Source organism: Acomys minous, assembly GCF_964271855.1.
Source record: "Acomys minous genome assembly, chromosome: 15".
Lineage (NCBI taxonomy): Eukaryota > Metazoa > Chordata > Mammalia > Rodentia > Muridae > Acomys > Acomys minous.
Window position 1 is genome coordinate 44,227,100 of NC_140497.1, and position 16,078 is coordinate 44,243,177.

At 43.3% G+C, this 16,078-nt stretch overlaps 2 protein-coding genes across 5 annotated transcripts in view; one reads left to right on the forward strand and one right to left on the reverse strand.

The window, feature by feature from the left end:
• The first annotated feature begins 1,525 nt into the window (after positions 1 to 1,525).
• On the forward strand, positions 1,526 to 4,150 carry HMGB2 (high mobility group box 2). Of its 2 annotated transcripts, none has more exons than XM_084760047.1 (5): positions 1,526 to 1,685; positions 2,265 to 2,442; positions 2,761 to 2,906; positions 2,979 to 3,153; positions 3,599 to 4,150. In XM_084760047.1, exons 2-5 carry the CDS (start codon positions 2,293 to 2,295, stop codon positions 3,758 to 3,760), a joined length of 633 nt encoding a protein of 210 aa, XP_084616173.1. In that variant the 5' UTR covers positions 1,526 to 1,685; positions 2,265 to 2,292; the 3' UTR covers positions 3,761 to 4,150. The 2 variants fall into 2 exon arrangements, with proteins under 2 accessions (XP_084616173.1, XP_084616174.1); XM_084760048.1 differs by having other exon boundaries at positions 1,542 to 1,685; positions 2,268 to 2,442.
• Positions 4,151 to 10,874: 6,724 nt separating this feature from the next.
• GALNT7 (polypeptide N-acetylgalactosaminyltransferase 7) overlaps positions 10,875 to 16,078 on the reverse strand; it is a 127,842-nt gene continuing 122,638 nt past the window's right edge. For all 3 annotated transcript variants that reach the window (XM_084760043.1, XM_084760042.1, XM_084760041.1), the window contains one exon: positions 10,875 to 13,280. In XM_084760043.1, coding sequence (XP_084616169.1) covers positions 13,143 to 13,280 — 138 coding nt within the window. In that variant the 3' untranslated portion in view covers positions 10,875 to 13,142. The remainder of the gene's footprint in view (positions 13,281 to 16,078) is intronic.

A 16,078-nucleotide genomic window follows, 5' to 3' on the forward strand; every position in this document is an offset into this window, starting at 1 on the left:
TTATGACTAAGAAAAGTCTGAGACCTGAGCCAGGCATGGTGGTACATGCCTTTAATCCCAAGCAGAGGAAGGTGGATCTCTTGAGTTCAAGGCCCAGTCTGGTCTACGTAGTGAGTTCCAGGACAGCCAGGCTACACCACCTGGGAAACCCCAACAACAACAAACAACAACCAACCAACCAACTAAAACAAAACAAACAAAAAAACCCCAAAACCCTAAAACAACCAAACAAAAATCCCACCAGAACAAATAAAACAAACAAAACCAAACAAATCTGGGGTCTTTAAAACAGGACATCCCGCCCCACCCTCTCCCCCCGCCCCGCCGCCTTATTTCATTGTGGCAAAACATAAAAACTGTGTGCACCACTGTTTGCCGACATGAAGTATGTTCGCAACGCTGAACAATCATTTATTTCCAAGGAAAACAGCTTCTCAAAGTCCACTTTTTAACAAGAAGTTGTAAGGAGCCGACGGTCCTTCTGAAGCGCTATTGCGACTGATCCTACGAAGCGAACAGGAGGGCGGCCCGGCAAAGTGCAAGCAAAGGTGGCGAGGGTGGGTGCGAGAAACATTTAAAATGCGTGCAAACAGCGCTGCCACACCTGGGGACCATAGGCGTGGGGGGGGGGGGGGGCGGAAGGAGAGCTCTCAGCAGCCAAAACTGAAGGCAGAAATGGCTCGCTAGGTCGGGCTGGCTCCTCTTCCCTTCGGGAAAGGCGGCTGGACCGGCAGGGCGAGACGGGAAGCTGGCTCAGGTGGCTGCCTCCGCTGCGACCGCGCGTGGGAAGAGTCGTGGGGCGCGCTGTGGCGACCCCGCTGATCCTAGCCCAGTGGGTATGGAACGGGCACCACCCCGAGGGTGCGGCGTGGCTTTGTTTTAATTTAGCACCGGGGACTGCGGCACTGGGACCTGAGGGGGCCGTGAGAGAAAAGTCCCGGGGCGGTCCCCGTCCGCCATGCTCCGGTTCCACCTCGGCCGACGCCGCTGCCGCCGCTTCCGGGCTCCGCACCGCACTCTCTCCCCCCGTTTTTTTTTTTTTTTAATCCTGTGAGGCCACAGCTGAGCTCCGGGGAGGCCGCGGTGCAGTGGCGTCTTCAGTCACCTCAGGGCCAGCAAGGCCGGCCGCCATCTTTTTTTTTTTTTTTTTTTTTTTTAAACACCTGAGGAAATTTGCGCCAGCCGCCTTACTTCATAGTTTTAAATCTGGCGGGGGCGGGGACTGGGATGGGGTGGGGCCTGTTCCTCTTGCTCCAGCCACACCCCTGTTTACAGTCTTAGCCAATCAGCGGAGGGCCCGCCATTTTTCAAACGCCTTTCCCGCCGCCAATCAGGGCCGAGCAGTACAATTCCTCCCTAGACCGGTTCCAACGGGTCTGGGAGTTAACGACCTGGGAGACCCACCGAACCTGCTAGGCTGAAGCTTGTGGGCTGGGCCGTGGCAGGCGCTGACCAATCAGCAGCCTTCTCTGGGGGAGGGCGGGGACTCTCCGGGTTTTGAATAATCCTTCCAGCCAATCAGGAGGGGGGAGGGCGTGGCCTGGCGACTAGGTCTCGTCAAGCTGCCGTGGCGCGGAGAAGTCTGCAAAACAAGAGGCTGAGGATTGCGTTAGCGAGAAACCAGTTCTCGCCGGAGCTCGGGGAAGGAAGTGACTGTCGGGCTGTGAGGGGAGAGCTTGCGCCAGGTGAGAGGCGGCCGGGAGCCGCCGGGGACATGGCGTTCCGGGCCTTCCCGCCTGGAGGGGGGGACACGTCTGTCCGGGCGGCTTGGCGGGGCCCCAGCTGGCGGGCGGGATTTGGGGTACGGGCCGCTGAGGGCCGAGGCTGTGGAGTTCGGGCGGGAAGCCCCTGCCGCGTCTCTTTTTCTTTGATTACTTTGTGTGTTTGTTAGTTTTTTTTTTTCTTTTTAAAGTTGCGGGCCTCAGCGGCGCGTGGCGTGGAAGCCGCGGCGGGCTTTGCTGTCAGGGAGGGCGCGCGCGCGGGCGGCGGCTTGTCGGTCGGCCTCAGGGCGAGTCGGCTGGGGCGCGCGGAGCCGGCGGGGCAGGGCTGGGGCCGGGGCCGGGGCGGGCGGCGCGCCGGGGAGGAGGGGCTGGTCGGCTCCGGGGCGCGGGTTTGAGCGGGAAGCGGAGGGTGGGGGGGTGGGGGAGGAATCTCCCTCCCTGCTCCCCCCCTACTCCGCTCCCCCCACCTCGTTCCCCCCCCGCCCCAGCCCTCACCCGGTGGCGAGCCCGCGGCGACTCGGCCCTTCTCCTGCTCCTCCTCAGCAGGTAGACGCCGCGCGCCGCCGTCAGCATGGGCAAAGGAGACCCCAACAAGCCGCGGGGCAAAATGTCCTCGTACGCCTTCTTCGTGCAGACCTGCCGGGAGGAGCACAAGAAGAAGCACCCGGACTCCTCGGTCAACTTCGCCGAGTTCTCCAAGAAATGCTCCGAGAGATGGAAGGTGAGGGTCCCCGGCTCGGCCCGAGAGGTTTCCGGGCTGGTTTTTTTTTTTTTCCGTTTTTTGGGGTTTTGTTGGCGAGGCCCCTTGGGCGGCTCACTTAGGAAGTTGGAGCTCTTCCTCCTCTGGTGACTTGAGGGAAAATACTTCTACAGAGTTGGCGACAAAGTACGATTTTTTTTTTAAAGGCTGGCAAAGGACAGCACTGTTAATTATTGGTACAGCTAAAATTTGGCTGGTTTGCCCGATTGGCCCAGCTAAGAACTTAAAGGTCTTGGTGAGATATATATATATAATTTATTTATTTTTTAATGCCCGTAGACCATGTCTGCAAAGGAAAAGTCGAAGTTTGAAGATTTGGCCAAGAACGACAAAGCTCGATATGACAGGGAGATGAAGAATTACGTTCCTCCCAAAGGGGATAAGAAAGGGAAGAAGAAAGATCCTAATGCTCCAAAACGACCACCGTGAGTTGATTTCAAAACCAGCCAGGCCCCCCCCCCACTCCCCCTTTTGTTAACTCTCTTGTTTCCTTTCAGGTCTGCCTTCTTCCTGTTTTGCTCTGAGCATCGCCCAAAGATCAAAAGTGAGCACCCCGGCCTGTCTATTGGAGATACTGCAAAGAAACTGGGTGAGATGTGGTCTGAACAGTCTGCCAAAGATAAACAACCCTATGAGCAGAAAGCAGCTAAGCTGAAGGAGAAGTATGAAAAGGTACAGTGCCCTTTCCGTACATTGCGTCCACGTGAGGTATAGAAACTTTAGGAAATTGATGTAATCGGTGGTTGTCGGTTTTAGAAAAGGCCTAATGAAACTTAAGCAGTACACACATGTTCACCTTTATTGATTTTGTTTGTGGCCCTCTAAATTTCATTCCTAAACCCTTGCCGTGTAAGCCAGTATTAGAAGGTAAGAGTGCCAACTACACTTTATATAGTTCTATCCAAAAATGTAAGGTGGGAAGGGGGCATATGTGTAAATTGTCAGTAGAAACCTACCTGATCTAAGGCAGCTTCCATCATTTTAAACTCTAAAACCTGTGGTGGTCTGAACATCAGCTAATAAGGTTATTGGCCAATTTTAGGTTGTTTACGATTAAGTGGTTTTTCACACTTGAGTAATGACACCGGATGCTGATCTTACTTTGACAATATTTCAGGATATTGCTGCATACCGTGCTAAGGGCAAAAGTGAAGCAGGAAAGAAGGGGCCTGGTAGGCCAACAGGCTCAAAGAAGAAGAATGAACCAGAAGATGAGGAAGAGGAGGAGGAAGAAGAAGATGACGAGGACGAGGAGGATGAAGATGAGGATGAAGAATAAATGGCTGTCAGTAAAATGTGTGGAGTGTATGTGCTCAGGCAACTGTTTTGCTAAGAATGTGAAATTCAAGTGCAGCTCAACATTAGCTTCAGTATAAAAACTGTACAGATTTTTGTATAGCTGATGAGATTCTTTGTAGAAAAAAATACTTTTTTAAAAAAGGAGTTTGTAGCTTTTTCAGGGGCTACAACGAACAGTTAGATTTAAAGCTTTTGATGTTGAATGTTCCTAAATATTTAATGGTTTCTTTAATTTCTTATGGTAGCAAAAAAAAAAAAAAAAAAAGCCAACTTCATAGGAATTTGTATTACCGGTAAAAATTTTTTTTAGGATGTTGCTTTGTTTTTTTGTTTTTTTAAATTTGTAATAAAATAATGTATATTACTTGCATTGTGTTTGTATTATATTTTCCCTTAAACCCAGGTGGGGCCATGTAAAGCTTTATGCTAATCATTTTTGCTTATTCATTAGTTTGTTTCTCTGATTTTTGTGTTTAGGGCTAATTTACTTTCAGTGACCTAGGACATAATTAGCAGCAGGTTAAGGCTAAGTATTAGGGACATTCTGGTTTGATTACCAGAGCAAAAACACTTAAGACTTGAAAACAGTTGTTATTTTACTTAGAAGTCCAAAGCTTATTCAAATTTGGGGAAGAAGGTGAGTTTAAGTTTTCAGTCATTAGGTGGTTTAGTATAGTAAAATGCTTTGGATAATGGATTAGATATCCAGGTGTGGGGATTTATAGTTTGAGTCACTGTTAGTATGGATTTGAGGTGGATAGGTTTTAGCTTACAATGAGTCTTAGCTCATTGTACCAAATTTAAAGTCCTGAAAGTAAGTTCTGCGATGAGGTGACTTGCATGTGTTGGGAAATTTGCAATTGTGAAGATGTTGAAAGTAGATCATAGCAGGCTGGGTGTTGTGGCAGGTACATGTAACCCCAGTGTTTGGAAGGTAGAGGCAAGAGGATTGGGAGTTAGGCCTGCCCTGGTTATGTATGTGCCCCCCACCCCACCCCCAAAGAAAAGTGCTTTAATGGTATAAAATGTAAGATGGTATGGTAAGTAGATAGTTGCATCCCTTTTTCGGCTTTGGGTTTTTAAGACTTAAAAGTCCAAGAATGAGCATAATCATGCATATACATTTATGACACGTATCAGTATTTAAAAGTTAAAAATTCCTTTAAAATACCTGTGTACTTGCCATTGAACCTGGGTGTAACCTTACAAGTTTCCTAAAGTTTTTCCCTGTTAAGTCCCAGCGTTCCAGAGGCCAGCAGATCTGTTTGAGCCCAGCCTAGTCTACAGAGGCTACACAGAAAAGAGGCGCTTCTTTTACTATCCTTGTAGCCCCCCTACTCCACTTTAAGAATATTGCAGTGACTGTGTGAAAAATTCTGTAATAAGATGTAGCTGGGTTAAAAGGTACAGATAGTACAAAGCTTGCTACTTTATTGTTTTGCTTTGGCAGTGCTGGAGCTTGAACCCAGGTCCTTAAACATGCCAGGTAAATGAGCTAATCCCCAAGATAACCTCAATGACCTATTTTCTCCCAAACTTGTACCTAAAGTTTGTTAGAAACTGCTTGGGCTTAATTCAACAAAGCCTGGCAAACCTGCTCTAAATAGTATCACATATATGCCACAGCAGCAGTTTAACAGTATCTGTTCCATCCATTTGCATCCCAAAATTTGGTCATTTTGCATGTATCATGTTTTTTTTTTATACTTCCAGGGTGTTTTCTTGCTGTGATCTTTTGTCTCATTGCTCTTAAGTCTTAATGGAGACATTGTGTATTAGGGAAAGTGACACTTGGTGATAGTGATTCTTTGATATTTGTTAATACATGATTTATTTGAGTGCAGTCAAATGTTTAACTTCTTTTATGGCTCTAGAAAGCCTAGCTCAGCCTTGCTACCCAAGCCTAATGATCAGTTCCAATTCCCAGAACAAACAGGGATGTTTTTAACCTCCATGTGTGTCATGGTCATTCACACATAAAGACATTGAAAAATGTGTACACTCGGATGCATGGGGCCAATGTGATGTTGAACATTTGTAGAAGTTGGTTTGATTTTATGTGGGGTCTGGGGGTTGAACTCAGGTTGTCAGGTTTGGTTGGAAGTGAGCACCTTAACCTGCTGGGCCGTCTCATTCCAAAAGAATAATTCTAAGAGTATCACTAAGTAGTAAATAGCATATCTTAAATCTGACTTCCCAGCTGGGCAGAGCCAAGTGGATCCTGAGTCAGTATAGCCTGGTCTACACAAGTTCCAGGACAAGGCTTGTACAAAGAAACCCTGTCTCAGAAAAAAATGAGGAACACAAAACTGACTTTCCATTACTTCACGGCATGAACTGTTTGCAAAACAGTAGTTTTATTTCTCAGGGAATAGTAAGGAAAAAACCAAAACAAACAAAAAATGTAAATGAACTGCCAGAGCATTTTATAAGACTTTGTCTTTGAAAGTGAAATAATACTTGTAGAAATGAGCCTGTTTTAAATTAATTATCTTTTCATGAGATTCCCAGTGTGAATGCTATTTTACAGATTCATGTGTTGGCTGATGGGAAGTGTAAGGCATAGGAGCTAGATGGTAAAGGGCTGGAAGTGATGAGGTGTGAGGGCCCGTACACTGAAATTTTTATTCTATATTGCTGTATCTGAGCAATTCTATGGATATTTATAAACACAAATGTTAAGATAAATGGGAGGGCCACCATTTTTAACTCTTCCCTTGTTGCGTAGAACTGGTATAAAATTAGTGGATTTCCCAAATTTTCAAGTAGAATCAGAAAACTTAAGTTTATAAAAGCTAACATCTGAATTAAATATTGGCAATACATTACCACTTTATGGTGTCAAAGAAAACAGCCATAGATAAGAGCTCATTGAAGAAACGCGCCAGTTTGCCTCTTTGGTGATGGTTCTTAAGCTGCAACAAAGGCACAAGATATTTTCTGGGGGTTTCAGTGAACTTCACTATGCTCCTGGGCCTCCATGTTAGCACATCTGTAGAATAGCACAGTTAGGCTGTTCACTGTAAAAGTGAAGACTCGGGCTGGGAAAATGGCTCAGCTGTTAAGAGCACTGACGGCTCTTGCAGAGGACATGGTGACTCACAACGGTACTTACGTTCAGTTCCAGGAGATTTAATGCCCTCTTTGTCTTCAGGCACCAGGAATGCATACAGTATATAGACACACATGCTGAGAAAACACACATATATAAACTAATAAAACAGTATTTAGAAAAAAAGTAAAAGTAAAGAATAACTTAGGTTCCCAGTAGTACCAAATTTCAAACTGATTCACCAAATTTTTGAAATGGTTTTCTATCATCTATCCATTCTCCTTTCTTCACTAAGACACTGAGTGTCTCAGTATGTCACCCTGTAGACCAGCCTGGCTTCAAATTCAAGAGACTACCTCCTGAGCGATAAGCATTGAAGGTGTGTGTGCCCAGAGATTAGTTAGCTTGTAGCTCAGGTAACTGATAATCATTCATCCATTCATTCATTCATATTCATGCATTCTCTGACTTTGACATCACCAAAAAGATGAGGTGGTTTATACAAAAACAAGCAACCCAACAATATAAATTACAGAAAAAAAACCCCCCAAAAAACAGTAGTGAGGAGCATAGAATTGGAAACAGCCCTGTTCTTTATTGCTTTGGTAAGAGCAGACAAGTCATAATAGCTTCCTAATAAAACCTTAAACTAGATGTAGTGGTGCTCACTTAACAATCCCAGCCTCGCCAGGCACAGTGGCACATGCCTGTAATCCTAGCATTGGGGAGGCAGAGCCAAGCAGATCTCTGAGTTCAGGCCAGCCTGGTCTACAAATCAAATCCAGGTCAGCCAAGGCTACAAGAGAAACTCTGTCTTGAAAAACAAGACAAAACAAAACAACAACAAAGGAAAAAAAGAAAACAAAAATAACAACAACAAACCCAATCCCACTCAAGGGACGTGGGTGTAGAAGCATTAGAAGTTCAACATGACGGTGTCCTAGCAACATGATGGTGTTCATAACAAGTTTGATGGCATTCTGTCCAGGAGTTTAATCCTTAACTCTTAACAGGACAGTGACAACAGAGACAAATGATTTAACTTCTATTTTATGTGTGCAATTTGCTGTATATCTTAGTTTCTTTGGTATTTATAAAAAGTGCTGAATAAATCCTTTAGGATTTGGCCTTTTCTCTTAATACTGTATCATTAAAACTTACCATTACTTCTTCCTTGTAGACCATTACACTATATGATATTGTTAGGTGTAGTGGCGCACACTTGTAACCCCAGCACTTGGAATGCAGAGGCAGGAGGATCTCTCTGAGGTGGAGGCCAACCTGGTCAACAGAGAGAGAGAGAGTTCCAGGACAGTCAGACATACATAGTGAGACTGCCTAAAAACAAAACAAAACAAAACAAAACAAAAACAAAACAAAAAAAAACACCCAAATCAAAACCATTAAATGATTAGGTCGTATTTTATCCAGTTTACCATTAGGTGTTTAGTCTTTTTTCCTTTCTGCTGCAATGGCTGACTCTCACTGTCTCCTCAGCTCAGCAATATTAGCACCATTGATCTCCATTCTTTGTCTCCAAAGTAGACAGACACCATAAACATGGGGTTTACCTTGCATCGGTGTTTTTATTCTTTCCTCCTCTTCCTCCATAGATTTACGTGCACCGGTGTTTGCCTGCACATGTGACTGTATGACAGTGCTAGATCCCCCGGAACTGGAGTTACAGACAGCTGTGAGCTACCATGTAGATGCTGGGGATTGAACCCAGGCTTTCTGGAAGAACAGCAAGTGCTCTTAACTGCTGAGCCAGCTCTCCAGCCTGTCTCTTCTTTTATAGGCAGTATGCTGCTTTGCCTGCTGTGCAGTTCCTGACAACAGCTGCCCATGTATTTTGTCATTTAAAGGTTTTTTAGGGATAATAGGTAAAGCCCAATACCAAGGACTATGTCAACCTTTCTACTTAAAGTTTTATTTGGGGCACTAACTCCTTAATAAAGCTAGAGTTTACCATTGTGAAAAGCCCAAGTGACCCTTGTGGAAAGCCATTATCTACCCAGGTTGCATGGCTGGCGTGAGGAAGGTACATCAACTTCTTCTGCATGGTCGTTATCTCATGTGCTGGTTCTTTAAATCCCCAGGGTCATTTCCCACGCAAAGTGTGGCCATGATACCTGGAACATAAAATACTAATACCCATTCACACATTGCCTTTATTGGGGTCTGCACAGTAGCAGTCTCATTGAAATAAAAATCACAGAGGCTGGAGAGATAGCTCAGAGGTTAAGAGCACTGGCCGCTCATCCAAAGGTCCCAAGTTCAATCCACAGCAACAACATGGTGGCTCCCAACCACCATAAAGGCATCTGGAGCCCTCTTCTGCCGTGCAAGCATACATGCAATAGAGTGCTTATATACAGAATAAAATAAATTTTTAACAAATTAAAAAAAATCACAAAGTCAGAAAGTTAGTAACACTATGTTAATGGCCTTGATCACGGGCTGAGAACCTTTAAGTACATTAGGCACATAGGCTCATTTTACTCTGCAAACCCTGTAAAAGCAAGAAGTGTAAACGAGAAAGCTGTGCTATGGAGCTAAAATCACACACACACACACACACACACACACACACACACACACACACACACGGCAATTTGTATTGGAACAGAAATTCAAACAGATAAGCACTGGACTCCACTATGGTATGCTACCGTTCAGTCAAGCAGATTGCGGCATCCTCCACTATAAAAATGAAGAAGGTCCCACTGCAACTCTGCTCAAAGGTAGTCACTTTAAAAAAAAAAAAATCTAGCCAGGCGCAGTGGCACACACCTGTAATCACTGCTGGAACTCAGAGAGGCAGAAGCAAGCAGACCTCTGAGTTCGAGGCCAGCCTGGTCTACAAAGCGAGTCCAGGACAGGCAAGGCTACACAGAGAAACCCTGCCTCAAAAAAAAAAAAAACCAAACCAAACCAAAACCCAAAAACCCAAAAAACTGAAACAACAAAAATAAGTACATTAAAAAACTACTAACCTCAATTATAGGCAACTCAAAATCTTAAAGAGAATTACAAAACAATCCTTGGTCTAATTTAGAAATAGTCCTTTCTTTAATCTTTAGCCCCCCCCCCCCCCAAATAAGGGTCCCCATAAACCACTGAAGCTTCTGTCTGGTTTTTTAATTGGATTCACTGCCTGCTCAGTACTTTTAAAGATGCATCCATGTGGAATAATTTTCATGTACACAAACTTTTGTTCATCGAGCTATCTGCCTCTGGCCAGATACCAGCCTTGTTTCTCACTGACCTGTGCTGGGATTCCTTTTTCTTTTTCTTTTCTTCAGTGTTTAATCCTGGGTGGCCCAGAATCCTGTGTAGACCAGGACACAAACATCCACCTGCCTCAGCTTCCTAAGTGTTAGCATGCCCCAATTTTATGTGAGGACTGTGCAGTCGCATTCTGCTCAGTAATGAAAGATATTTCCTTCGAGGAGGTCTTTGAGGAGGGGCACTGACTTAGAATGTCTGTACCCACGCTGTTTGTCTCCTGGTAGAGTTTGTTTTGCAGGCAAAGTCCAATGGGCTATTTCTAGTTTAGTTTTGGCACACTCCCCCTCCCTTGGCTTCTTTTTTTTTTGTTGATGTGTCGTTTTGATCGAAAAACAGTTTTGCTGTCAATAGAGGCAATGTTATTGAGGTAGTTGCTGCCAAGCAAGATACTCTTTCCTGAGACTTGTATTTTATCATTAGATAGGGGATGTAGCGGAAGTGCCAGGAACGAGGAACTTGAAAGACTGTAAGGAGACATCATCATGTTTCCATTCTGCGGTAGACACGTGCAGAGCACACAGCAGATTCTAAGCAGCGCTCAGGCACACATCTAGTAACTATAGTCTGTATCATTTGAGCTATCAACCCTACATCCTGTGAATAAAAAGCCCCAGTAATTTCCCCCTTGGAAGATCACCTGAACATTCATTTTGTGTCTCTTTCTCTCTTTTCAACCCAAGTACTTTTTTTTTTAACCCGAGTAATTTGTAAAGTATACAAATATATAAAAAAATTACAAATACCGAAAAGCTATGGATTAAAATACAATATTTTATTTTTTTTCTCTCACCTAAAAAACAAGCAACCCAGAATTAGGATATACATAAGCCTCTCAAGTTTACCCTAATAAAAATTTGAATATTTGTACAATTTCTACAGAAACATACAGTGTATCAAAATCTGCATAAATCAAATTTATAAAATGTGTAGAAATGCATAGTGATATTATCAACTTACAAAGCAAGGACATGGGGGATTATTTCCAAAGCGGCCTGAAGTATAAAATAGTCATTATGGCGGCAGCTTCTGATGTTGTCATGTGTGGTTTCTGATTTCAAGATATAGAATCATGTTCATACAGTATCCTAACGAATTATACTACAAACAATTTAATTTACCCATAAAATTACATGCACAGTTCGTGTGCCATCTTTCTTAGCCTATGCATAGATACAAGGTTAAAATCTACTTAACATGGAAAAAAATGGTGTCAATTTCAAACACACAAGTAATTACCAGTTCTCTTGGTTTCCTTTTTATGGTGGATTTATTTGCAATTATATAAGCATATAAATGCATTTGCTTTTTAAACATCCCTAGATATTTAAATGAATGAATATTTGAATGAAAGTTTAAATAGTTGATCACAGATCAGTAGCAAAATACAAACTGACAATTCAAAATTATAAATAAAACTCTATTTTAAGATGTGTAATTTTTACTGTCCAAATTAAAGAACTAAGGGTAGATGAAAAAGATTTGTAGGCTTTTCTTTCTTTTTCCTTTTAAAGCTTTAATTAAAAATATTTCCTTATGGCAGTAGTTTGTTAATGTCTTTCATTGATATCATGATTATAAGATCAAAAATGCTTAATTTACTTGTCTCGACCTTCTTATCATCCTATCACATTGCTCTTTTTTTTTTTTTTTTTTTTTTGGCACTAGTGTAGACATTTTAATTTTGGGGGTTAATAGAAGACTTCCTAGGGATTGAAGTTTGCAACATTTGGTTGTCTTAATAAATATTTGAGTTAAATCTTCTATTCACTGGTGAATATTAAAGAAAAATACATTTTGGAAAAATGAAATTAAGAAACCCTATGGAACTAACATCTAACTTAGCACAACGTAGTTCACATTTGTTGATGGTCTGCATTCTTAGATAGTAAGATCTAAGAATAGACTATTAGATACTAATTTTCCTAAATTTAAAAAAATGTGCAAGGAATTTCATTTGAATGAAGACAAATAAAGTGTCAACTCATCCTGGTTTCGCAGCTTATGCTGCCCTGCGGTTTTCTAAGGCTTCTACCTAACAAGGGTTTGAGAACTCTTTCCTCACAACCAACCGTTAAGTGGTCCACACTAGGGCTTTACTGCGCTGCTACCGTGCTGCCCCTCAACTCCTTCTCAAGACGCAAAATGCCTGCGGGCAAGTTCTCTTTAGAAGGAAGACCCCTTTGCTAGCCTAGAGGTTGGTTTGAAGAGAGGGCCCTGAAAATACCAGCAGGCAGTGGAGTTCATGGCACAGGGCTTGAGGTCGGTCCCCCCTGTCATTTTTGGTGCAGCCATACAACATTCCACTTCATAGTCGATGGCAGCCCAGAAATTCATGTCTGAGGAACAGACATCGTCCCCAGACAGGTGACAAGTCCTTCCATTGTTACCATCATGTAAATCTCACTGTCAGCTCTCAAAAAGTATACTGAGAAATGAAAGAGGCACTAAATGTGTTGAAATTCACCTTTCACACAAGCAGCATGACTGAAGGAAGGCCACCCTGGCTAGCCACCCGTGGCAGCGCTTCCAAAAGATGTCAAATTAAATAAAGACACAGCAGGTTGATAACCACCAAATCACATAGGAAAGTCTGGTTACTCCAACCTTTTTTTTTTTCTTCAAGTGTGTTTAAAAAAAAAAAAAAACAAGAACAAGAACAACAACAAAAACCAAACTTCCTTTCAGACCCCTGAGTGTGTTCCCAAAGAAGACAACATAAGCTTTAACTCCATTCTGGAAACGGAGTTAAGGCACAGATCACCAACATCATCAGAAAAACGAAACAAACGATGTAAACATCTACAGAGTTTAAGGTAAGAGCAGTTTTGTAAACAGTCACTGCAGATGAGAATGTTATTGTACGATCACAGTTTGTCAGCGTCCTTCCAGCCCCCTTAGAGAGCTTCCAGGTTTGGAGCTTTACAGAAGTAATAACTACGTTTGCAGCAGGTTCCAGGCGGCTTCAGTCCTCTCCAAGCGGACTTGTCAGTAGGTCGAGTGTTGGCTTCCGTCGGTCATCTTAAACACTGTGGATGTTATTCATTTCCCACCTCTGTGTCATGGCACTGGCGTCACAGCTGGAGATGAACACTTGGTGCAGGACCTCTGAGCGATCTAAGCACTTTCCTGAAGGAATGTGAGTAAACCTGTGCAGGTTCTGGAAAACACCGCGGGGGGGGGGGGGGAGGGGGGAGGGGAAGTAAAGTAAAGTTTGAATTTAGACTCTGACGTTGGAAGCTGTTACGTGGCTTCCACAGAAGGCAGCTCAAGCACACGGGACAAGCACACATTAGACTTTAAATGTCAGTATTCCTAGCCTTTCCTTTTCTCGCTAAGGCACTGTCCACTGCTGGTACGTCACAATCAACCCACGCAAATTGAAGTTCAGTATCTTTCCCTCCAAACTTTTGTCTTATTCTGGCTAAAGGCAATAACACCAGCTTTCCAGTCCTAAGGAAGCTACGCACCCTTCTCACTCCTCCATGCTACATCAGTTCTTCATGGCTAATGCTGCCGGTGTCTCTGGCTAACATTTTTTCATTCCTATGTCCCATGCCCTAATAGAGTCATCATCATATGCTGTATATTTCTTTAGTTCAGCTCTTAGCTTTTCCAACAAAGGTCCTCAGACTAGCCGAGACTGGGTGTGTTCAACAAAACTTATTTTCAAGAATGCACAGGAGTTAGTTCACTAACCCCTTGTGTTCACTTGACGTATGTCAATCAATCAAAAGAATGAATGAAGTCACTCATGTCCTAGCATCCACCAAGCAGTGATGGATGATAAACTGCCAACAGGCCTCCTGGTCACTGCCCTGCACTCAGCTGAAACAAATCCACTTTCCTGTAAGGACGCCCAGAGCGATGGTGTTAAACGCTATTGATTGGTTTTGGTTTTGGTTTGATTTTTTTTTTTTTTGTGAGGAGGCGTGGGATAGATTTTCTCTGTGTAGCCTTTGGCTGACCTGGAACTTGCTCTGTGGACCAAGCTGGGCTAAAACTCGGAGATTCTCCTGCCTCTGCCTTCCAAGTGCTGGGATTAAAGGTGTGTTAAATCTTAATAATCTTTCACGTATTCTTTAAAAAAAAACCCACTCTGAGATGAAATGGAAAATGTGAGTCAAGTGCTGTCACATGGCAGAGAACAGAGGTATCTTGAGAAAGGCACACAAGAAGAGACAAACTACCTGCTTTGTTCATACACTGCCATTTTTTCTCAATTTAATAAACTATGAGTATTAGAACCTAGATAATGTCTGTCATTAGAAAACAGCAGCAACTGTAAAAACCCCAAAACAAACAAACAAACAAAATACTTGACAGTGCTAGTTCTAGTTTTCAAAAAAAAAAAAATCAGAATTTTGAAAACCTTAACTATCACTATGAAAACTTGACACAATTTAAAGACTTTTCTAATGAAACTATCCTTCTATTTCTGATTTTTTTTTTTGCATACTGTACAATGGAATATGTCAGCATTTGGGGGATTTTTATAACTTAGTGAGTAGTATTCATTTAGCATTAGTTTAGCATAATTTGAAATGTAAAAGGGTTACAAATTCTTCCAATTTAATTTCAAATTCAAATATTGTTTGTAACAACCTACATGAAAACTGTTTGGGAAGAATTTTAGTATCTTTTTATTGTTGTTTTTTGTTGTTTAGAAACAGGGTCTCCCATTATACAACAAGGACACTTGCTCAACTATGTTGATTGCAGTTTTATTCATAATAGCCAGACTCTGGAAACAAGCCAGATGTCCCTCAACCAAAGAATGGATAAAGAAACTGTGGTACATCTACACAATGGAGTACTACTCAGCTATAAAAAACAAGGAAATCTTAAAACGTGCAGGCTAATGGATGGAAGTAGAAAGTATCATCCTGAATGAGGTAACCCAGACCCAGAAAGACACAATGGCATATACTCACTTAAACTGGACATTAGCCACATAATATCCACACTATAATACATAGACCTAAAGAAACTAAATAACAAGGAGGACCCTAGGGAGGATGCTTAATTCTCATTCAGAAGGGCAAATAGAGCAGACACCAGAAGCAGTTGAAGAGAAGGAACAAGAAGGCAGCCTAGCATAGAGGTCCTCTGAAAGACTCCTCCCAGCAGATGCTGAGACTGACAGACAAACTCCAGGGTGGAGCACAGGGAGTCTTATGGAAGAGTTGGAGAACAGAGGGACCTGAAGGGGTCAGGAGCGCCACAAGGAGACCAATGGAGCCAACAAATCCGGGCAGAGGAGGAGGAGGTGCTGCACAGACTGATGCACCAACCAAGGACCATGCATGGCTAGACTCTCTCCTCAGATGCAGTAGATAGGCAGCAAAGTCTCCTTGTGGGTCCCATAACATGGAGAGTGGGGACTATTTCTGACATGGACTCTGGTGCCCACTCAAGGGTCACTTCCCCCTGGTGGGGTGGCCTTGCCAGCCCACAGAGGCAGAGGATGCAGGCAGTCCAGATGAAACTTGATAGGCTAAGGTCAGATGTTAGGGGGGAGGGCTCCCCCTTTCTGAGGACTAGGGGAGGGAGGGAGAGGATCTGAAGGAGGGAGGGTGGGGTCGGGAGGCGACGAGGGAGGGGCCTACAATTGGGATGTAAAAAAAATAAAACATTAAAATTAAAAAAAGCAAAGAAAAACAGGGTCTCAATAGTTTAGCACAGGCTGGCTTCAAATTCACAGCCATCCTACCCAGCCTCACAGGTCTTGGGAACTGCAGGATAGCACAAAGGAACTGAGCGAGTTTCAGTAATCCTTATGGTTTAAGGGGGGATGCAGAAACCAGAAAGACTGGGGCGCTGTTCAAACTGATGTTCTCGTCAGCCTACATTTAACAATCCTTTCCAAATAACTTTCCTAAAAGTAGCTATTGCTTCCTATGGCTACTTCATAAAATGTTAGTTTAAGTTAGGGATAACCTAAATGCAGTTCTTAGA